This window comes from Camelus dromedarius, chromosome 4, assembly GCF_036321535.1.
Source record: "Camelus dromedarius isolate mCamDro1 chromosome 4, mCamDro1.pat, whole genome shotgun sequence".
NCBI lineage: Eukaryota > Metazoa > Chordata > Mammalia > Artiodactyla > Camelidae > Camelus > Camelus dromedarius.
The window spans coordinates 94,117,088-94,140,473 of NC_087439.1; the positions used below are offsets into that span (position 1 = coordinate 94,117,088).

The window sequence follows — 23,386 nt, forward strand, 5'->3', positions numbered from 1 at the left end:
TCATTCCTGGGGTCTCTGCTTAGGTTGCGCTGGTGTGTTTATTCGTTTGTGTCCGAGTGTGGATTTTAGCCATCATCCCTTGGATTATACCCGTTTGTCTTAGAGCCTTTTTCTTGGGGTTTCTGCTTATTCCTCGGGGTTAGTGGCTTTTGTGTCAGTGACGGCAGCCGCTTGTGGACGGATGAACGTGACTGCAGGTGACGTGATCACCTCTCCCAGTAAACCTGCCTGTGTTGCCCTCGGAACACTCCGGATTTCAGTTGGGGGCCCCTGGAGGTTACGTTGTCTGGGCCCTGGTTTGGTGACGTGCTGGCCTCTCCGGGCTCGGATCAGCGTTTGGGGTGGCCGGTGCGAGTCCCCAGCCCCCTGGCTCCTGGCCGCTGCCCCCGCCCCTGCGGCACGTTTTGTCCTTATTGTGGCTTCTGCTGTTTTCCCTTTGGGTGTCCAGTTTGTGCCACCGCATTCGAGCCTGACTGTGAGTCTGCAGCGGGCCCTTGCAGTCTGATGAACATGAAGGCCTTTGTCTTGAATGTTTGCACTTCAGAAGTAAAAATTGTTCCCAGTGGGGGGACCTGAATGTGGTCTCTTATAGCCCTGCTTCTTTGACTTTTCAAGTGACACATTTTACTACTGGAATTTCACGGTATCATATGATGTTAAGACATTATCTGAAAGAGTATATGCATTCTTGAGTACGCTCCCATCCCTTTCTTCCTCTGCAAAGTGGGAAAACCTCATCCCTCAGAGGAGCCGGTGCCCAGGGCCTCCTGGCTCAGGGGGAAGATTGTCCACGATCGATCTTTCCTCTCGTCCTGCCACCTGGCCACCTGTGCGCTCACCATTTGATTCCAGGTCAAGGGATTGCCCTTGGCATTGCTGGGAGCTTAGAGAGATACGCCCCTTTGCACATGCATCAGGGCTTCCGGGTCCTGGAAGATTGTGAACAGGTGCCCCCTGGTTCCTGGAAACCCTTCACCTCCGTGAGTCCATTTTCCAAGGGACTTGCCACCCTGGAACCTGGCAGGTGGCTACGTCTTTGCCTCTCTTTGCGGGACCAGGGAACTGGCTCCCATGTTCCATCCACGTGGCAGCAGGAGGGAACCCAGTTGGTTGCTTCTGAAAGGAAAGGAACGGAGCGGGAAAAGCTGTGCCTCCCCGACGTCTTGACAGGCTGAAGTTCTTTCTCGCGGTCGGGGCGCCGCAGCTGCAGAGGGATTTCAGCTCTTGTCGGGCGCGGTGACTCCCTCAGTTACCCAGGCTTGCTTCACTGAGAAGTCTGCACAGAGAATGTTTGGAGTTGCAACGTGCCGTGACATCACCCAGGTTTATGGAGAACATGAGAGCAAAGGAAGTCCTCTCCGGGCGGTGCCGGAGGCAGCGAAGGCCGAGTACAGCTGCCAGGCAGCGACTTCCGTAGCCAAGGGTCGGGTCAGGGCACAGCTGATGGTGGACATTGTGGGCACCGGGCGGAGGGGCTTGGACTCTGGGTGAGCTGTGAGACCTTTCTGTTTCCTTGCTATTACTATTACTTTCTGATTTTTCCTCCTTCTCTCTTCCCACCACTGGAGTGATCGGCTACCTTCCCCACCCTGGGCAACAGCTCCAATGGGAGGCGTGTGCTGCTGGCGTGGTTGGGCCCTGCCTGTGCACCAGCTGCCTGGGGTCGTCCTGCTCCTCTCCTGTCTGCACATGGCTCTTCTTTTGATTTCATTAACGGGGAAACAGCCTGTAGCTTTACTCTGACCTGTGGCAGGTATCTTTAGATGGCCGGGAGGGTAAAGGGCCTTTTGCTTTCCGAAGAGGGTTCTTTCTTCATAGAAAACCTGCCCCTGGGATGGGGTGGTCCCCAGCCTCCCCCAGCGGGCACTTTGTCATCGGGTCTCAGAGGATGACATCTGGTGTGCTTTAATTGTGCGGTACATTTTGGTTGATGTTTTAATTCTTGTAGCAAAGAGAGTGGACTCCCATGATTTAGATCATGGGAAAGATACAATTTAAATGAAGGAAGGATTTAAATACTCCGTGTTTTTCATTAGTGGATTCACAAGGCAAAAGTGGGTAACCAGTGGGGAGCCTGTAAGTCCATGAAAGTAATCCAAAGTAAAAATTTTGTGCAGGCAAATACCCTTTTAATCATGTGTGTGTGTGAGAGAGAGAGATGTCTGTGTGCTTGAGTTCTAGGACTGCCATGACAGATTACCAGCAACTGGGTGGCTTAAAACAACAGGAATATGTTCTCACAGCCCTGGAGGCCGGAAGTCCGAGATCAAGGTGTGGACAGGCTGGCTCCGCCTGAGGGGCTGAGGGAGCATCCGTGCTGCTGACACCGACGGCCCTTGGCCTTCCTGGGCTTGCAGACGCGTTGCTCCGGTCTCTGCCTCTCCTCCCTGTGTCTGTCCGTGTCCACATTTCCTTCATCTCATGAAGACACAAGTCTCTGGGTTTAGGGCCACCCTACTGGAGGACGACCTCATTTTGATCACATCTGCAAAGACCCTGTTTGTAAACAAGGCCACATCGCAGGTGTTGGGGGCAAGGCCTTGCACACGGTTTACGGGAGAGAATTCAGCCCACAGAAGCACGCGTATCACACACACGCGGTGTTTGACGGCGGCTGCACTCGGGAGTGAGGTTGCCCTGTTACGTCCTTGTGACCAGAAGAGCGAAGCTGCCCGAGGCCTTTCCGGCGACGCTCACTGCTGGGGTTGCAGACCTGAGTGAAGGTTAGTTTACACGTGACCTTCACAGCGCTGATGGGAGTTTTGCAGCTGCCATTCACCTTTGATAGAATCAGATACGAATGACTCCTTTGCCATTAGTGCCCCACTAACGGCTGCTAATCAGAAGAGTGAACGGGGGTTTGGGCACCCCGCCTTCCACCACAGACCCCGCACGTCTGCCACTGGTTTTCACTCTCTCCCTGAAAAAGAGAAAGAAAAAGGAAAGAATACCAGGCCACCCAGGATTAAGTGGGAATTTGATGGAAAACATGAGCCCCTGAGACACTTTCCCCTTGCAGGTGGGGAGATGGTTGTGCCCCCAGGGAGTTCGGAGCTGCAGAGCTAAGACGTTGCTCTGAGACTTTGTCCTACAACGTGTCTCTGTGCTGCTGCTTGCCTCCCGCCGTGCGCCGTGCAGGAGGACCTGGGCCCGGAAAGGCTGGAGCCAGCAGCTGCGTTCACAGTGGCAGTGGAGGGGCAGGGGCCGGCCCACCGGCTCTAAGGCAGGCTGAACTGTCCAGCGGATTGAGTAGTAGGTTTTAAGGCTGGTGGAAACAGACTGAAGAACTTCCAGGACCTTCCTTCCTGTGGTTATAAAGTGAAGTGCTCCTGGCTAATTGTTCAAGGAATTTCAGGCCACCAGATGGGGTAAAACATGCCAGGGTGACGTCATGCTGTCTGAGAGCTTCCTTTGCTTTGAGTCTGGAGTAAACCCTCATCCGGGTGTGAAGCAGGAGGGGCCCAGGCAGCTGCAGGCCTTGCCCAGGTGTGACTTGGGAGCAGCTGTCCTTCCTGGGTCCCCGTAAGCGGAATCCATCAGAGGTTCATTCCCCCAGTGAGTATGTCTTCAGCTTCTCTGGACTCCTCACCAGCTCACATTTCAGGGTAAAAAGCCCCAAGTCTGTGACAGCCCCGAATCTAGGCCGGCAGCCAGCAGGATCCTGGCTGGGAGCTGGGGGACGGGGCACGTGCCAGTGTGAAGGCTGCGACGGCACCGCCTGTCACCTCCAGGGAAGCTGCCTTCATCTGGGCAGGGACCCAGAGCTCCGTCTTCGCTCTCCTGTCCTTCCCAGTGGGGACCACACATGTGCCACCACGGCTGCAACCCACCCAAGACCGGAAAACATGAACGGGTATCTAGGAATTTCAGCCCTGCACCATTCGTTTCACAAATTAAAACAGACTCAGATGGGGGGAAGGTATAGCTCAAATGGTAAAGCACATGCTTAGCGTGCACGAGGTCCTGGGTTCAATCCCCAGTACCTCCTCCAAAAGTAAATAAATAAGTAAACCTAATTACCTGCCCCTCCAGGAAAAAAAGACTAAAAATAAAAACAGACTCAGCCCCATGAGTTTGGGCAGAGAATTACAGGTGGACCTTCCTCTAGGAACTTACTGGAGCCGGGTGGGGAGCCAGTGTCCTTCCAAAGTGGGAAGCTCCATGGGAACTCCTTCTATGTAAAGAAAGGAGTCTGAAGCCGAAAAGGGCGACAGAAGATGCCTGAGTGCTGCTAATTAGCCTTTGGAGAAAATGTTAGATACTGAGTAATTATAACTACTACATTGAGAAAACTTCAGTGTGTAAAACAAAATGGTTGAAATGGTAAGGTACATAATTCAATAAGGTAGGGAGTTAGGCCTTCCGGACATGACAGGAAATCCCTGGTGTGTTTGTCTTGCGCCAGGCTGCAGCAGGGAAGCACCCGGCTGTGTTCCGCTTCACAGCTTCCCAGAAAGAGCCTAGAGCCTGGCTCTCTCGTGTATTTGGTTTATGTCAGATACACGGAGTTTGATAAAGACCTGGGTTATTTCATGGGAAAGATGAAACCGGTTCACATTCTGGGAGAAGAACCTATAAATGCGTAGCGTCTTTAATGATTCCAGGCTGAAACGTGGTGTGGAAGGGCTGGGTGGTTTCAGGGACGGGAGGAGTGGGGCCACCACGGCAGGAGGGAAGCGGGTGGTGGTCTGGGAGCTGGAGCACCTTGTCAGGAATCTCCAGGGAGTCCTGGGCTGGAGGATCTCAGGGCTGGAGGAGCCGCCTCCCCACACCCTTGCCTGGACCCCATCCTGCCTGGACTTGAGTGTCCCCAGGGACAGGGCTGTACTGCCTTCTAGAAGCTCTGAGCCTCTGTGTCAGGCCTGAACTTGCCTGTGGCCTTTGAAACCTGGGGTCCCCAGCCTGTCTCAGCCACTCCCTGTACCTGGGACCTTGGGTGTCCTTCAGTGTCCTCTTCTCTGCTTCCCAGGTGTTGTAGGGACCAAATAAGAGCGTAAACGTGGAAGACGCCGCTCTAGTGCCTGGCGCAGAGCAAGGCCTCAGTGAAGGTCACCTTTTAAGTACAGGCCCCGCCCCTTTTCTCCCACAGCTTCTGCCCCAGGCTGTCGGCCCCGCCTCCTCAGCGCTAAGCACAGGTGTGGCTTCAGGACCTCAGGTCCTTCAGAGCGAGATGGCCTTCTCCTCTGATCAGTGCTCTTCCTTGGTTAAGCCCCGGCCCGGCTGGGAGATGCCCAAGGGACTGTCTCTCCTCGTCCGTGCGGTTATGCCGACGGCTTTAAGTAAATCCCAGGTCATGGCAGTGGAGACATGCCTGGGCCCTAATTGTGTCGTTTGGAAACTAGAGAAAAGAACACAACTGAAAGTGGGCTGACCACCCCGACCCCCGCCCCTCGGTGATCCGGGTTGGGGCTGAGTTCTGTGAAGTCTTTCCCACATGCGGGGCGGGGATGGGGGTGGGCGGACTGCGTGGACCGCGGTGCAGTGTCCGGAGCTTCTCTGGGTGGACGTGGGCTCAGCGCAGGTGACCGCTGTGAGGCCCGAGTCAGCTGCATCTTTGCCTTTTCCTTCCCCGTGTTAACAGTCTGTGCCCACCGAGGCTGACCGGCCCTGGACTTCCCACTGTGCCCTGCCCGTTCCTGGCTGCCACTGTCACACGCTGGCCGTGTCCCAGTGGTCACTTCCTCCAGCTGCAGGGGCCTGGTGGCCGACTGTCCCTGCGAGCTGGACGTTCCTCTGCTAGTCCTGCCGCTTCCCCGGGGTCTCTGCCTGGAGCCCTCTCCCAGCAGACATGTCTGTCGTCAGGCCCGTGAAAGCGTTCTTGGGAGCATGTGGATCTGAATTAATTTTTTTTAAAACGAATGTTTACTTGGTTTCTTAGAAACCAGCCACGTGGTAAACACCAGACTTATTTTCTGGGACACATGAAATGCATTTAAACTGTCAGCTCCAAAAACCCTCTGCAAATCAAATAAACTTAAAACTTCTGTCAGCTACCACTGCTCAACAGATGTTAGGCTTATTTCTGAACACGTTCGTGGGTGCCGTTTAATTTTCCAATGAGGGGAGATATCTGTAAACACTAATAAAACTTGAGCAGTATTGAAATCTAGCTGTTTAAATTTTTCAGCATAATTTTACCGTGTTACTTGCAACCAAGTAATTATAAGGACATGATGATGTTTTTAGTGAGGATTATCTGAAGTTTTAAAATTGGGTTAATAGATAAAGCAGCAGTCGGCTCAGCCACCTTCTGTAATTATTTCACCTCCTAGCCCAGTCCCTAACCACAGAAGTGTCGCTGATCCTGGTGACTGTCTTCGTCTGTGTGACAGTCTGCGATCTCGGTCCCCCGCACGTGTAAGCCGTGTTGAAGATCAGGTGATCATTGTCCAAAATACTGAAGGACATAAAACTTCTTACGAGGAACTTCAGAGAAATAATGAGAAAGCAGCATGTCCTACTTTGAGCAAGAAAAGGAAAGCTGTAAGATGAGGGTAAGGAGGTTACGTCTCTGGCACTGACAAAACTGGCAGGACGAAGTGTGTTTCTGAATTGGTGGTTTGGACCTCAGAACACGTCATCTGTATTGTTATAATTGATTCAACAAGAAACCGAGGGCCTGCTGAGGGCCGGGCGCCGCGCCTGCGGCCCGGGTGCGCATTCCAGAGGAGAAGAGGCTCGTGGAGGGGAGAACTAGCTCAGGGTGGTGACGCACTCCTGGTCCGCGGGGACGCCGAGGGTGCCGGCTTCTGCCGGGAGGAGGCCCTGGGTTCCCAGTGCAGCCTCCGGACAGCACGCTGCAGGCCGCGCACACAGCGGAAGCTTTCCTGAGACGCCTCGTGACTTCAAAAGATGTTACCAAATCCTTTCTTAGAAAAAGGAGACTGGAATCTAGAAAGTTTCACCTCTGAATTTGTAAGTCACTCTTTCTAGAGAAATTTTAACTCCAAAGATTTTTTTTTTTTAAGGGCATGAGTTTATTGCAAATGAGAAAGTGGCCCCTGGAGCCGGCAGGGCTGGACCGCCATCTGGCGTTTCCCCTTTGGTCCGTGGCTGCATCTGCCTGTGTCACTGGGCCCTGACTCTGCTGTCTTGCTGGCAGCCAGCTCTGGTGCCAGGGGACCGCGTGGCAGCCGGCCAGTCCCCACTCGTCCAGCTGCCTGCTCTGGTCTGGGAGCCACAGGGTCCATGTTCACTGCCTTGGTGTAGACGCTCTTGGGCCAACTTAACTGAGCTTCAGTAGAAAAGGGAGGATTTATCAACTCCCGTAACTGGAGCAGCTCAGCAGGTGGATCCACAGCTTGAGAAAGACCCTCACCTACTGATCCACCTGCGCTGATGAGGAACCTGCCTCTCCCGTTCCTTGGGTCTCCCTGGCTGGTGGCAAGCAGTTCCAGGTGTCCTCACGACCACGTGACCTACAGCACGTGGGGAGGGAGAATTGGCTGTTTTTCTCAAGAGCGCCAGCAAGACTTAGAGACAGCTCTGATTGGCATTGCTTGAGTCACATACTTTTTCTAAGTTTTAATGCGTGGGGGGCTTTGTAATGCAGACCCCGTCCCTAATTAACAGACCTGTTATTCAGTTTGCACCCTGAGAACAGGGTGCCCGCGAGACAGAAGTGCCCTGGACTGTTTGAACTCACCTCACTGCCTCTTCCAGAAACTCTCTCTGATTTTTATAGTCCCACTTATCCTGTGGACCTGGGGCTTCTGCAGCCATTTTTTCCTTCTTGAGCTTCAGGGGCAGAAAAGTTAGTCTTTGGACTGTCATGTGTTGTTTGAATCTTAAGTGGCTTTGTGAGCTGAGACTTTTTTTGCATTCCCCTCCTTACTGTTGTTTTTACTTTGCACCTGCCCCCGGGATGGGGAGAGATCAGATGCTCACAGCCAGTCCTTAGCTGGGTCTGGGTGCTCATCAGGGCCAAGGGATCCTGTGGAAGGATGTGCAGAGAGGAAGAAGTACTGGCCTCGTGGGGGGCAGGCAGAGGAGAAGGGGGGCTTGTGCAGTGGAGAGAGGAGGCCTGGGAGACGTGGTGGGGGTGGGCAGCACCCTCAGTGCACGGCTGTGGGTCAGGCGGGGAGGCTTAGGTACCAGGAGGGGCCTGGGATGGCTGCGAGAGTGTGGAGCCCTTGTCCCAGTCGCGGCTGGTGGGAGACAGGATCACTGCGGGAAGAAAATGTCACATCATGTAAGGTGATCCTGCTGGACACTCATGAGAATTGTGGGTGCAAATTTCCATTCGGGGTCCTGGCAACTCTCGGGCCCAGGACGTGGAGAAAAGGGAGTGAAAGTTACAACACCAGCAGCAGAACAGGCCACGTGCCAAAAAGAATCACGTCTGGAGGCTCTTCTGAGCGTGCCCCGGGCTCTCCCTCCAGGGCCTGGCTTCCTGCAGGAGTCGGGGTCCCTGGCCTGAGGAAGGGGTATTGGGGAACCGGGCATACGATCGGGGTGGCGGGGATTGGGGCAGACTGCGTGTGCGCTGCCTGAGTGCCCGCTCCGCACAGCTGCCGGTTACCTACAGAAGGTGACAGTTCCATGTGCTTGAAACAGTTTGAATAAATTCTTTGATGGTTGACCCAGGTCAGCAGTGGGAACCAGATTCAACTCATGACGTAGTCTTCCATCCGTCCGAGGTGGCTTCCTGGATGTGCTGTGTTGGGAAGGATTCTGAGGCAGGATCCAGGATCAGGAAGAACGCTGCGTGGGTGGATGGCCACGCCTGCCTTGCGTCCGGGAGCGGCTCCTGTTCTGCCACGTGGCCTGAGGGGCCGCCTGGTGGCCAGCCTGTTGCCCCTTTCTGAGCTCCATTTCTTACTGTTCTTATTTTACAAAATAGCAACGCCACAAACAAAAGAAGGAAACAGCATTGCTCTTGGAGGGCCACTGGATTGCACCAAGTGTGAGGAGTGTGTGTGGAGAGGGGCCTTGGTGACAGAAAGCGGGCCCCAGTGTGTCCTCACCTCTGTGCCTGCAGTAGAGGGGAGGGTGTTAGGTTGTGTCACGTACACACGGCGTGGCTGCGTGATCTGCAGGTGGACCCGGCTGGCAGTGTGTGCATCTTCCACTGCGGCCTGGGGACGGAGAGTGGCCCTTGTGTGTATGAGGGTTCTGCAGGGAGTCCAGGGGGCTGGACCCTGGGGCTCCTGGCGGTCATTACACAAGCGCTGGCTTTGGGGAGGGACACAGGAGGGCAGATGGGAGGGGTCCTCAGATGACCTCTGGATGTTGGAATCAACACATCATGGTGGGAGGGAGCTGTGGGGACCTGCTCACCAGTGGACCCTCTGCTGCCCCATCAGGAGAGGTGGCAGCTTATAGTCCTGAGAAACACTGGCTGTAGGATGTGCCTTGGTCTGCGTTCCAGCTTGGGCAGGAACCTGGCAGTGCACCAGGAGCAGGTGCAAACCAAGAGCGTTCCAAGATGCGGGAGCTTCCTGAGCCTGGCAGGATCAGAGTCTGCCTGAGAGGGAGCAACACACACAGACACACACACACAGATACACACCACATAGACACACAGATACACAAAGACACAGCATGGTGGTCCTGGCTCCTGCTTTGCTCCACGTCTTGGTGGTGCCCGGCTCAGAGGATGCCGACTTTCTCAGAGACCAAAGCCCCTCTGGGGTGGGATCTGTGACCTGGAGACTTGGAACCGACTGGGCTCCTCCCGTAAAGTACTCGCACTGTTCCCGCAGGAAGCAGGGTCCTCCCCTCCCGCCGCCCCTGCCGTCTGAAATGGCAGGTGCCAGTCCAAACAGTAAGTGCTCGTGTCCCCAGGAGAAATATCAAAAGGTGAGACACCCCCCCCCATAGCGGTCACCTCCCGCCTGCGCTGTTACCCCACGAGCTGAGGAGTGTGGCATTTCTAAAGGTTTGTAAAAATAAGTGAAAACAAACCCCCCACAGAAACAGGGGAGGCTGCTACCCACAGGGCCTGGAGTGGGTCCTGGCTGGTGGCCCTTCACCGGGACAGTTCATGGCGCCCGCTCTGCAGTATGTAAACACATCAGGTTTTAAATGCAGAGGATTTCTGGGTTTCTCCATATGATCCAGTCTGACAACAGCCACCCTGTTTGAGTTGCTTGGGACAAACATCTGATTTATATTCAGAGAAACGTGTGTGAACAGACAGTTCTAAAACCAGTACCTTGAACATGTTTTATTCTAGAATTGTTTATTCAAAAATAGTGTACAAGACAGTGTTTTTTTTAATAAAGTTATTTTCACACGGGAAACACTAGGTTAGAACAATAAAATCTGAGGGACCAAGGGACCATTTGCCCACATGTTGGCAGCTGAATAACCACCCCCAAACAGTCGGCTTCTGTTGGGTGCTGGCCGACACCCCGCCACGCTCCTTTCTAAGGCTCCTGCCCGTGGACACGTCTCAGGCCACGGGCGGTGGGATTGGGCAGCAAAGCCGCCTTTAAATACACCAGGCGAGCAGCTGGGCTCTTTCTCCTGAATCTAATCCTTTTTGTGATTTATCCTTTTTTATGCTTAAAATAAATGTGCAGAATATTAGAAAATAAAACAAACAAATAACCGTAAGTACATTTCCCCCCAAGGAAACAAATGTGCTTGACTAAATATATTTGGTCCACCACCAGACTATCTCAGAGACGGTCGGACTGGAACGTTCACGTACAGCCCAGCAGCGGGCGTTGGAACGTGTCCAGCAAATAGCAGACTTCTTTGGTCTCACAGGCACACCTCATTTTATACGATTCTCAGATACCGCTTTTTTTTTTTTTAAACAAATTGAAGGTTTGTGGCAACCTTACGTCGGGCAAGTTTGTCGGCCGCATTTATTTTCCAGCAGCATTTGTTCCCCTCGTGTCTCTGTCACATTTTACAACATTTCGGACTCTACCAGCAAAGACACTGTAACTCGCTGAAGGCTCAGATGGTGTTAGCACGTTTTTGCAGTATGTTTGTTTTTGCTTTTTTAGCAGTTGTTTTAAAATTAAGGTATATACATTGTTTTTGTAGACATACTCTTGCACACTTAATAGACTACAGCATAGTGCAAACGTAACTTTTATAGGCGCTGGGAAGCCAAAAAACTCCTGCGGCTCAACTCTGCTGCCACGTTCACCTCATCGCTGTGGCCTGGAACTGAACCCGCGTCTCCAGCGTGTGCCTGTGTGTTAGATCTTACGTGGAGGAGCTCGTTGTTTTACGGCTATTACCTCCTTCGGAGAGCTGATTCACACCCAGGCCCCCCGCCCCACCCGCTCCGTGGGTTCCCCTGGGGCTCAGAGTGGGGGTGAGGGTGGTGGCACAGACCGCGCCTGCTCATGGGGCCCTAGTCCCCCCCGCCCCGCACCCCGCCAGCCCTCCTTGTCAGTTCCCTCCTCCTCCCGCTCCTGCCCTTGACAACAAGCTCCCCCAGGGCAGGGATTCTGCCTCAGTCTGCTCTGTTCCCAGCACAGCTCTGTGCTGAGCCCGTAGTTTGCTGAGTACTTGCTGGGTGGTGGTTCCAAAGACCAAGACCTTGTTGCCTTGGTGCAGGGAGCTACGAGAAACGGGGGATGGCCAGCACGTGGGAGGGCTCCTGCCGAGTATTAATAAGAATCAAACTGTGTCGTCGGCCGAGTGTAAATCAGTGGAGGCCCCTTTGTTAGTCTGGCTCTTGTTGACGTGGAAGTCCAGTCTCAGATTGGAAACACACCACGCACTTGGACAAATGTTGACACTGTTCCTGGGGACGGACTTAGAGAATCTTCTGTCTGGGGCACTTGGAGCAGCACCGTCCAAGACTTGCTGTCTCACGAGCTGCTTTGACTTGGGAAGAAGAAATATTACCCTGAATCTTCCCAGAATGTGTGGAATTGTGACAAAGTATTAGGGAAAGCCCTATTTTTTTTTTTTTAAAGGAATAGAAGCGTAAGACACACATGTTTCCTTCTCTGATTCCTGCAGTCTCAGCTCTCACTGAATGTCGTTTTGAAACTTTCCCTCAGCGTGCAACTTTCCACTTGGAAATCACAAAGTCATCAGTGTCACATACCAGTTCTTAGTGGGTTTTAAAGACAAGGCAGATGTTTAAGAAGCCTGACAGCTGACTTGGATCAGCTTGTGCTCCCCTGGCTGCAGCCACAGAAGGCAGGTGCTGTGGTTTCTTGAGGTTTCCCAGAAGGAAACTGAGCCATCAGGCTACTGGAGCTGCTCAGGGTCGCTCAGCTCAGAGGGTGACCCTCGGGGGGCAGCTTGGAGCCTGTTCTTCTGCAGTGCATGCACCCCATCTCCCCACCCCCCTATCCCCTGCCATCACACATGCACCGCTGTCCTGAAGGGGCCACAGCCCACTCAACGGCTCAGCAGCCAGATTCAGGGGCCTCCAAGGGACCTCTAGTCACCAAGTCTGCTGAGTGGTACTCTTCTGTTAAATAGATGGCAGAAGTGCTGGGCCGCGCCAGCCACTGCAGGGTGCCTGTCCCTTGGAACAGCTGCTGAGTTACTGGGAAGGTGCTGAGTTCGTTGGAGAGCAGTGTGTGAACTTGGCAGAGGTGGGGAGGCAAGGTGGTGGGGGGGTTGGTTCCTAGTTCCAAAAACAGTCTTGCAGGGAAGTCCGAGTGTGTGGAGCCAGGGCAGCCTGAGTGGGCCTGGGCTATGAGCCCAAGGGCCGGCTGAGTCCCAGAGGAGGGAGCAGGCTGCAGGCCCTGGCCCCAGCACCACACCTGGGACGCGAGCTGAGGACGGCGTGACCCAGGCTTCTCTCTCCCTCTGTGCACCGCGGAGCCCGCGTGCACCTCCCCAGGGAGAAGGATGCTGTGGGCTCCGGACCTGCCTGCCTTCTGGGGTTGCTGATACTGTGGGGCGTGCTTGCTTCTTTATCTGAGGCTCTGCGGCTGTGGTGACGGAGAATGTTTTGTAGGGATAATGCTGTTTTACAGTGATTTTAGTGTTTTTTGAGGGGAAAAGCTAATAAAACTTAAAGTGAAATTGGGTGTGTCCCTGGACGTTGTCGATCGGTGGCTGGTCCGGGTCCACCGCCTACGCTTGTACCGGGTTTCCGTGTTTGAGTCTGAAGAAGATAGTATCTGGAGGAGAGAGCTTTGAATAGATTTCATGTGTTGAGCTGCTAATTTACATTTTGCTCAGAGTTCTTGGAAGTGAAGATGTAAGGAAATTGAATTTAACTCTTGGGCAACAAACCACTTCCCCAAACATGAGTTTCCCAGTTTCTTTCTGAGCAGCAATACTGCTTTTACAAAATGTTTTCCTTAGGTCTCTGGTGCAGCACGACGTTCCATTAATAAAACCTGTACAAGTTCTGGTTTGTAGATTTCTGACTCATTACTTATCAGAGACGACAATGAAGCTTTTTTACATGACACAAAATAGGGCGTTTGAGTCTCCTGTTTCAGGTTTTCATCCAGTTAATGTTTGGTTCTATTTGATGTCAGGTAAACCTGAGCTACACAAGTAAGGGACACTTAAATGTGTGTTGTGTATCTCCGCCTTATGGGCCATTTCAGGGTTCTCTTCCACTACATAATCCAGAAGTGCTGAAGTAGAACTGGTGGGACTCTTGAAATTCCGATCTGAATCAGTAAAAGCAACCACTCTCATTCCATGCAAGTTTTCAGGGAGGAGCGCCCGTGTGAAGAATGCTTATTACACTGGCCATTTCCAGATCCTTGGAGGGGCGCTCCTCAGAGTGCACCTTAACCCGGCTCCGTGACCAGAACCCCCGCCTTGGCTGGCCTGGCAGCTTCTCACCAGGGCCTCGGTGTGCCCCGTCTTTCAAGTGACGTTGAGAGTCTCTGTCACTCCTGGAGCATCTCATGTGCTCTTTGAGCTGCAGGTCATGCCTGCCTGCGTTTCAGGAAAATCCCTTTGTATTTTATCTCCAAATAGTCTTTGGGTTCTTTTGTTGGGGGCTTGTTGTCAGAGATGCCATTTATCCTTTTGTTCCTTTCGTTTGTTTTCCTATCAGTTAATTTCCGCCTTTTTCATCTCATCGACTGAGTTTATTTCAGGCCATTCCTCTGTGTTGGAAATTCAGCTATGAGCGATGTTTTTTCTGTCCCTTCCTTTTTCACATTTTATCCACTCGTTCCAAAATGTTGTTTTGGTCCTCTGTCCTAGAGGTTTCCATTTCCTACTGTTTCAGATTCTCACCCCTGGAGTGCGTGCCTTTTTGATGCCTCCTTGTAAGCTGCGTTAGGGAAGGGAGCAATCGGAAGGGATTTTCTTCCGCTTTTTGAGTTCGATTTTCTTCCCCATTGGCTTTTTGGGTTTTGCAGGCTTCCTTCCAGTGCCCACCTCCACCCCTTGTTCCCTTCCTGCCCCATCTTTGCATGATGTCCTTACCACTTCTCCAGCGTTCTCTTGCCCTCCTCTGAGACTGGCACTCTCTTGACTGCAGTCAAGGGCAGAGATACGGGCATTGCTCAGGCTGTTCACCTGGCTGGAGGTCCGAGTGGCCACCCCGCATCCCAGCTCGGGTGTTGGGCGTGGGGAGTCCCCCTCCTCCACCGTCCTGTTTCCTATAGTGGGAGGAAGGGTGGAGGAGACATCCCTGGACCAGAGGGACAGCCCACCCTGCCCAGGCTCCCATTGCCCAGACCTCAGTCACACGCCTGACCACCTGCAGGGAAGCACTCAGGCACAGGAGGCTGAAGCTGGCTGTTACTTTACCCGAGGTCACAGTATAAAAGGATGCCCTTTGTCCTCCGAGGAAACTGCCTCCAGACCAAGGTGATCTACGGTCAGAGACAGGGCTCTGTTCTCCACTGGAGTTTGCAGGTTGTCCCGTCTGGATTCCCTGCACCTCTGGGGGGTGGGAGGGTGTGTGTATAATGCTACTCCCCGCGGGGGTCCCCCCCCTCCCACAGTCTGGGTACGCAGGCACTTTCTTTGCCCCCTTGGCAGCTGCTCACTTCGGGGACCTCCTAACTGTCATCCTTGTCCAGAGACAGGACAGGGCGGCTGTGCGGCTTCTTCCACGTCTGTCCTCCCCCCAAGGGGCGGGGAGCCCCTCTTCCCGAGTCTGGCACTGTGCTTTTTGTTTTTCGTTCCAGTGATTTCGAGGGTGGTTACGTGAGGCTTTGCTTCTCTTGGTGGCTGGGGAATTTTCTTTCTGGTTTTTACTACCCGCCCCCCCCCCCCATTTTATTAGAAATGAAAGGAAGGAGTGGGAAGGGTCTAGTTCAGTGGTAGAGCATATGCTTAGCATGCACGAGGTCCTGGGTTCATTCCCCAGCACCTCCATTAAACAAACAAATACACTTAATAACCCTCCCCCCAAAAAAACCAAATTTAAAAAAAAAGAAATGGAAGACAAGAAATTCAGTTATTGCAAAGGTCAAATCATCTCTCTTATCCTGGAGTTTTGACTTCTTTCCTGATCTGCCTTCTTTGTTTTGCTCAGGTCTGGGTTCAGCGAAGTCATCAGAGATCCTGGCCTGTATTCATCCCCATTTCACCTCAAGTTATAGCCACGAGTTTACCTGGGAAGTTACTTGGCCTTCATCACGCATTAATTAGATCCTTACTGCTAGTACATTTTTATAGTAGTCCCTCCCCCACCTTTATTTAAACAATGTAAGCTTTTTAAAAGCCTGGCAGAGGAAATGAAGTCTGATGTGGTTAAATTTTGTAAATGAGTAAGTTACCAATAAAACTTTTTTCCCCTAGTGTAACAATAACATGATCCAAAACTCCTTTTAAATGTCACGATATGAAACGTCTCCAAAACCTCAGTAATGAGTTACAGACTTCAGTATTTTTATCAAAGTTAAAAGAGCGAAATTAATTTTAAGAAATTTCTGGCACGTTCATGATGAAATTTTTTTATATTCTCCCAGGGAGAACTAAAAAGACTCATAGTCCTCTTCGGTGGATTCCTCTCATCCTGCTGGTCCTGAATAATTAGAGAACAGCAACATTTGCAGATAGTCTTTCTATTTTAATATGGGGCTAAGTAAGAAGAAAATTTTAGGCAAGCGTTAAAAATGTTTTCACAGATGAGAATCTCTAAACCGTGCCTGCAGGAGACGCAGCACCTGAGCTGGGGCTTTGTGATGGTGGCAGGACGCGAGGTCTACTGGTTCTTCCGGGTGGGGACCACAGCCGCCTGACTGGGTCTGATCAGATGCTACAATAATGCCCCCATTCTTAGGGAAAAGGGAAATAGTGTGCTTCATAAATGTAGCTTGAAATTGAAGAATGATATTCATCCTTTTCTTATGCTTAGAAAAATAAAGATGAAAATCAACAGGGAAAAAGTGAACAAAGTGATAGGTCTGTTTCTTAGTTCCCTAAGGCAGGGATGGTGTTCGGAGCTGAGGACAGCTCCTTTCTGGAGCTGTGGGTGGAGTAGGGAAAAGACAGCCCCCTCCCCCGACCCATGGTTCTCGGTGTCATCCCAGAAAATTACACGAAAGCTTCCAGGCTCGTCTGTGGATAGTGTGTGCAGTGTCTGTGATGGTTTCTGTGTGAGCAGAAATCCACACGGAAGGGAGGAGAGGCCAGGATCAGTCGGCGCGTCTGCCGCCTGCTGGCTTGGGAGTGGGGGTTCGGGCAGGGTCTGAACTTTTCTGCCCCAGTACGCATGGGTGTTGATCATGGTATTTGCATCACAAGATGCTGTGAGGAATAATGGAGGAGATGGGGGAAGGAAAGTGCTTTCTGTAAACTGTTAAGTATTGTAAGAGTCGCTGTTACTGCCATCGCTTTCTGTCGCTTGGAGGGCTGTTAATGCTATGTTAATAGCTTTCAGTCCAATTAGCCAAAAAGACAGAAACAGAAATGTCAAACATCTGTTGCAGTGTTTACTCCCAACAAAACTTTTTTTTGGGGGGGAATAGGAAAATTCAGTTTTCTACCCCGCCGCCCCCCACCTTAAGTCAGAAATGCCAACACAGGTGGGAGGGGCACAGCTTTCTGGGCGAAGACAGCCCTTGCACTGAGCAGGGCTCCACTGCAGATCCAGCCGACCTAGCTGGAGTTTGCGTAGTTGAGGGAACCCAGTTGTTTACTCCAGCTTCCCCGTTTCAAAACCGATTCCCATAGCATGAGACGAGGACTCAGGAGAGTAACCTTGAAACCATGAGAGTAGTTGGTCGCCAGTGGATCATGAGGGACACCTTCAAGTCTTTTTTCGGGCTATTTTAGAACAACAACACCACAAACACCACTGTTCTTTCCTTCCTGCTGTGCTGTTGTTCACAGCACACCCGCGTCAGCACCCCTGCTCTTGGTAGGTGAATTCAGGTCCATCTTTTACCTAATTTTGGAAGAAATTAAGACCTTGACTCGCTTCATAAGCCTAGCTCAGGGCAAACAGAGCTAACTGCGGCAGTTTTCTGGGAACTCAGAAAACTAGCCTTTGGGTGACCCAGAGATTTGATAAATTACCCTTGAGGTTGAGTTCAGACAAGACGCTTGTTCCCTCTTTGCTCCCACAAGGTGAGAGCACTCATTCTCCTGTCCAGTGACGAGCCCAGGTTCTGCTCACCTGTCTCTCCCCGTTTGCTGTTTACCTCCGGTGACTTCACTGAGTCCTCAGAAGGAATAGACTCACCTGCAGGACGGACCTCCACTTTCCCTTCTTGTGGAGACGTCATCATAGGCACAGAGCCCTGCTGCCCCCGGGGACTCGGGGGACAGGCAGCTGTGCGTGGGGCCCCTGCTCACCTGTACACAGGTGGTCTGGGCCAGATGCCTGTCGGTGGCTCCCAATATAGGGGTCAGGTCTGAGGACACTTTCCTAAGATTAAGATTATCCCTGAGGTCATTTAATGTTACGTAATAGTATTTGGCAGCCAAAGGAGGTTGCCGATCGTTCGAGTACCAAGTCTGTAGTGTGGGCTGTGGGCCGGCTGCGCGTTAAGCACTAGGGATACGGGTGGGTGAACTAGAGCTACAGGGCAAGCACAGCCCGCGCCTGTATCCGAGGGTTCTGTGTCCACAGATTCAACCAACCACAGAGTGAAAATACTCAGAAAAAAAAAAAATGCAGGGAGTTTCTGAAAGCGAAACTTGAATTTGTCTCCTGCTGGCAACTATTTATGTAGCATTTCTGTTGTCTTTACAGCTACTTACACGGCATTCACACCGTATTAGATAGTGTAAGTGACCTGGAGAGGATTTAAAGTACTCAGGAGGGTGTGCGTGGGTTATATGAAAATACTACACCTTTTTATTTAAGGGATTTTGGTGTCCTTGTGGGTCCTGGAACCAGTCCCCTGTGGATACTGTAATTGGAAACTGGATTATAAAAGAGGCATTTAAAAATCTATATTAAAAATGAAATTGGATGTAGAGTTTGGTGGTGTCCCCTACAGTTTCAGTAGGAAAAGGTCTAGTGGCCAGGAGGGGACGGTGGGTTTGAATTTGAAATAACGAGAGTGGTGGCCCTTGATGAATGGAGACCAGCTTGGTGCTACCCACACCTTCATCCTAAAGCTTTCCCCCTTTGCGTCTCTGAGGTGAACTGGGGAAAATGAATTCTGAAGGCTTCTACCTGCCGGGCTGTGTCTCTCCAGTGCCCAGCCCAGCGGTCACGTTCCCGGTGAGCCTGCTGGCGATCAGGATCCGGAGTTTCTCTTTTCTGTGGAACTTGTATCAATCATGTCCTTACTTTCTCACAGTCTGGGTGCTTAAACACCTGGCTGAGTTTTATCTAATTATTAAACCTTGGGGTTCATGGCAGATGCATTTGGGTGTGTAACTTTTGTTTCCGGATGTGTGTATAACACCAGAAAAATCACCCAAGTCCATTGCAAGTGTCTAATATTTGCAATTATAAAATATTGGGAAGGCAAACTAATTACAGACTAAACCCCTAATTGCACTTAGGAGTGAAATGTAAAGCAATTTTAGAGCTGGAAGGGGCCTTACGGACGGAGGAGAGAATCACCCCTGCTTTTAGAGCTGATGAAAATTAGGCCCGCAGGCCTTTGCTTGAGGTTATGAAGCAGAGAGTATATGAAGAGAAGAGAGTTCTGTGCAAACCTTCCTTAACTTTAATATTGTGATTCAACCATCTGGACACATAACTTGCGAATGTGGCCCTATGAAAACATTAAAGAAAGTGAACAAAAGAATTGATATGAGGGGGGAGGGTATAGCTCAGTGGTAGAGAGGGGGCTTAGCATGCACGAGGTCCTGGGTTCGATCCCTAGTCCCTCCATTAAAATGAATGAATGAATGAATGAAATTTGTCCAAGTGCTTACCCTGTAAGACACGCGAGGGCACAGAGATGTGGGAGAGGAACAGAGCCACCATCAGGGTCATTCCGGGAGAGCTGGGTGGTGATGCCCACCGGATTCCTGCTCCCCAGAGAGATGGGGGAGGTGGCTGGAGGCCCCTGACAGCGGAGGGGTGCTGGTCTCCAAAGAGACCACCGGACTAGTGAGGAGTTGGACGTGTGTGAGACCGGCGTGCCCGGGGCAGCTGTGGAGCCTCATGGAGGTCAGACCTGAGTTAATCAGGCAATGGCTGGTCTTGTGCATCCTTAGATGCTGGGAGTCAGGTTGTGTTTAGGGGACCTGCCCGGGGTGCAGGGACCCTAAACCATCCCTACAGCTGGAAGCAGCAGGTGCGGAGCCTGGGCCTCAGCTGGTCTGGATCCCGCGTGCGAGTGCTGTGTCATCCCTCCATCAGATGTGGGTCCAGCTGACCCTGCTCCAAGGACCCCGTCCTCTTTTCGGTGTCGGCAGTGAGGGGGATCCAAATGAGAGCTTGTCTGTTTTAACGTTGGGGAGTTTTCTTCGGTTTTTCGTTTGCTGTGTAAGCAAGAGCATCTTGCCTATCACGCCGGTGCCCGGCGGGGAGCAGGGCGGGCGTGGAGGGGGTGTGTGCACGTGTGCGCATGCGTGCGCGCTCAGGCAGGTTAGTTCCGAGCCGACCCGACCCACCCCCGGGCCTCGACACTTCTTAGGGGTGGGGGGGAGTGGAGACTCTGGTTTCGGCTTCTCAGGCGCCTGCATAGCTCAAAGCCCGGACTCTGGGAAGGACTCATGGTTGGGGAGCCACTATGGCTGAGAACCAAATGTGACTCCGGGTGGCAGGGGGCTGATGCACGGCCAGTGGGGCGAGTGGGGGAGCCCCACCAGCGAGGTTCTCCAAGGTCCAGTTATTCGGTGTTGGATGGTATTTCTAGAAGGTCTCCGTACCAAGGAGCAGGAGTGAGAGCAGGTACTGATGGCTTCCTCTCTTGAAACCACGAATTCGGAAGCCTGGTGAGGGTTACCTGGGGTGAACTCAGAGCCCAGAATGTCCAAAGGTGGTGTGTCTCCAGAGAGGCAGGGAGCCCAGAAGTGGAAGTGTTTCCCCTGTCCAGGAGAGGCCTGGCAGTCTGGTCTGGGCGCTCAGGGGAGATGTGCGGGGCAGCCATGTGCCCCTCCCCACCTGGGATGGGTCTGGGGTCAGCCCCTGCCGCCTTCATGTGGCCATCCCCTCCCCCGACTTTGCGTCGGGGCCCCGAGGTTTCTTGCTAACCCAACGTGGTCTCTAACGCCTCTCCGTCCGCCAGCTGCACTGCTCTGTCTCCACTGTGCGGAGATGCCATCCAGTAGTTTCTGTCTAACCCGTGTGTGGTAGCTGAGCATCCTTCCCTTACTTGTGAACTGTGAATCTGGAAACACCGTCCCCATGATGTTCTATGTTTTCCTTCCAAGAACTGGGTTTCTCTTGAGGAGAATACAGATTCTCAGTACCCCCAATTGATCCATATGGTGTAGATGAGGCACCTGTTCAACCCGAAAAATTCGTTGCGGTTCTGTGAACCCGACCAGAGAATGACAGTTTCAGTGTTCTCTGTTTCTGAACTCCGTATCAGCGTGTTCCCCGTGAGAGAGAACTCCTGAATTAATTGACATGCAAAGCCTGCATTAAAATTCCCCCCTTGTCAGCCAGGAGTGATCCTGGCGTTCCTTGGAGGCTAACTCGAGATGAACACGGGTTCTTAAAGATGAATACTTGACTCTGAGTTCAGTAGTTCTTTTAAAACCCAGCGGTTGCCTGAGACAGATCCGAAGCCCACTCCTAAATCCTCAGGGTGGCCTCCAGGGCCACAGCCTAGGGTGTATTTTTCCACAAGCGAAGCCCACGTCTGTTTGCCCTCCTCACGCTCCGTCTTTCTTGTGTAACAAGATTTTTTGTGTGTGTGGCAGGTGGCAGATTCAAGAAAGAGATTGTTGTTGATGGACAAAGCTATCTGCTGCTGATTAGAGATGAAGGGGGCCCCCCAGAGGCACAGGTAAGTACTGCAAGCACACTGGTGGCCAGCCTTCACCTGCCCTTTCTCCTGAGGATTCTGGCTCCACAGTCAGGTGCGCAGGAGAGCAGGTGAGGGGGAGGGTGTAGCTCAGTGGTAGAGCGCGTGCTTAGCGTGCACGAGGTCCTGGGTTCGATCCCTGGTACCTCCATGAAAGAAAGAAGGAAGGAAAGGAAATTAATCCCTCCCCACCTCACCAAAAAAAAAAAAAAAAAAAAAGAACGAACGAAAGGAAAGGTGAGGGGGAGAGGCTCCATGATAATGTTTTCTACGGCTGAGTGTTTTCTCATCTCCAAGAGACTGATTCTGTTGTTCCTTCAGACAGAATCCTAGAGGGAAGTTGGGACCGTGTGGCTGATTCTCACTTTGTGGTTTTAAGAAGGAAGGAAGAGCAGAATCTGCACTGAGTTGTTGACTCAGTTGAATCGACATCTGGAAGTTTCTATAGTCTTTTTTTTTTTTTTGGTCCCTTTTCCTGTTAAGTGTTTGCTCTCGAGAGCAGAACGATCATGTAGAAAGTTGGATGGAATTTTTGGAATCTTCCTGGCCCAAGTCATTCTGCACCGAAAACCAGGATACGGCATGGTGTGATTTCTTTGAAAGTTCCTTGGAAAATGGGTGTAGTGGAGGGGAAAAAAAACAAAACAAAACATTGTGAATGTAGAAAACCACTTTTTTTGGTTTACTTAATCTTCGGTTTATTACTTTACTTACATGATAATTCACCAGCTAAACACTTTAAAGAAACCAAGGGCTAGTGATAGTCAGGACCATCCCTGCAAATTTAATGTTAAAAATGTCCCTGGCATTTCTTTCTTGAACTTGCCTTTTTGTGGAAGTGTGACGCGGGATTAGCCAGTATTTTAAGTGACAGATGCTGCATGCGGGGGTTGTTGAGGGTCTAGAATTCCACCCACTGGAAGACTGCGCAGCTTTACAGAACGATGTTGTGGATTGACCGTGTTCCATTGAGTCTAAAATGCCCCTGATTATGAGCTATACCAATATCGAGAAGAAAAATGCTGTGAAACCATGAAAAAAAGCAGTCTGTCAGGTACATTCTGATGGCAAAGATGTTAAAGCGTGGAGAAGATTTTTTTAGCATTACTGAAACAGCATAATTGATGATACTAAGAGAACACTGAAGGCACGTTAAACGTGAAAAAAAAAGTAGGTTACAAAGCTGTGTGAGCTCATGTCTGGTGCGTGTCTGTTCCTTTACAACTAAGGGGTGTGATGTCTGATGCTGTGCTGGAAGGCTTGTGATGGTGCTAAATGCTGAATAAATCTTCCTCAGTCCTCCGTGGTATGGGGGTGTTGGTCTTGCTCTCACAAGGTTCTTTACTGCAGGGTCCCTTAGAGACAGCTGGTCAGTAGGAGAATGAAGTGGGTAAAATGTGGGCGTCAGCGGGGGTGATTTTCTGGTTTTCTAGCTCGTAAAGGTTTGGAGTGCCAGGGGCCATTTCAGACCTCAGGAGCCCGCCTTGGCTCTGACATAAAGAACCTCAGAAGACAGTTGAGAGACCTACAGACGCACACGTCGGGGCTGGTTTAGTGGCCTCAGGAGTGCCGTTGTCTGGGGATGCTGTCCGGGTATGGACACTGATGGGCAGGGATGGGCAGAGACATGGGGCGTCCCGAGTCCAGCCGTGAGTGGTGAGAAGGCTGCCCTGGGCCAGAGTTGAACTGTGATGAGACCGGTCTCTGAAGGAGCCCCTGGTCCACCAGAGGGGGAGCTCCAGCCCGAGGAGTTAGGGGCCCACAGCACTGCCCCGCCCTGAAGGTTTCATCAGCTGTAGTCGCTATTAGGGTGACCTTTTCAATGAAAGTATTTTTGGGGGGTGCCCTTATGACAAAGCCCAGGCCCAGTGTTTCCCCAGAAGGTGACAGACGAAATCCCAGACTTTCTTCTCCAGCGCGTTTCCCTCTGAGAAACATCTTTGCTCCAACGTCCCTGAAATGTATCTTTTACTAAGTAGCTTCAGATGCTTAGGATGTGTGATGTCACTTGATACAGTAATATTTTCCTTCCTTTTCATCCCTGTGATTAATTAAAGACTTGCTTTTAAGGAAAAAAAAAAAAGATTAAGGCCTGCGACCAGCAGTGGGACTCCTGTGAGCTTCTTATGCCTGAAAAACAT

At 51.7% G+C, this 23,386-nt stretch overlaps 1 protein-coding gene across 9 annotated transcripts in view; it reads left to right on the top strand.

Annotated features, from left to right (window-relative positions):
• The window catches only part of AGAP1 (ArfGAP with GTPase domain, ankyrin repeat and PH domain 1), a 520,758-nt gene that overhangs the window by 187,087 nt on the left and 310,285 nt on the right, over window positions 1–23,386 (top strand). For all 9 annotated transcript variants that reach the window (XM_031452456.2, XM_064485288.1, XM_064485289.1 and 6 more), the window contains exon 4: window positions 21,142–21,227. In XM_031452456.2, coding sequence (XP_031308316.2) covers window positions 21,142–21,227 — 86 coding nt within the window. The remainder of the gene's footprint in view (window positions 1–21,141; window positions 21,228–23,386) is intronic.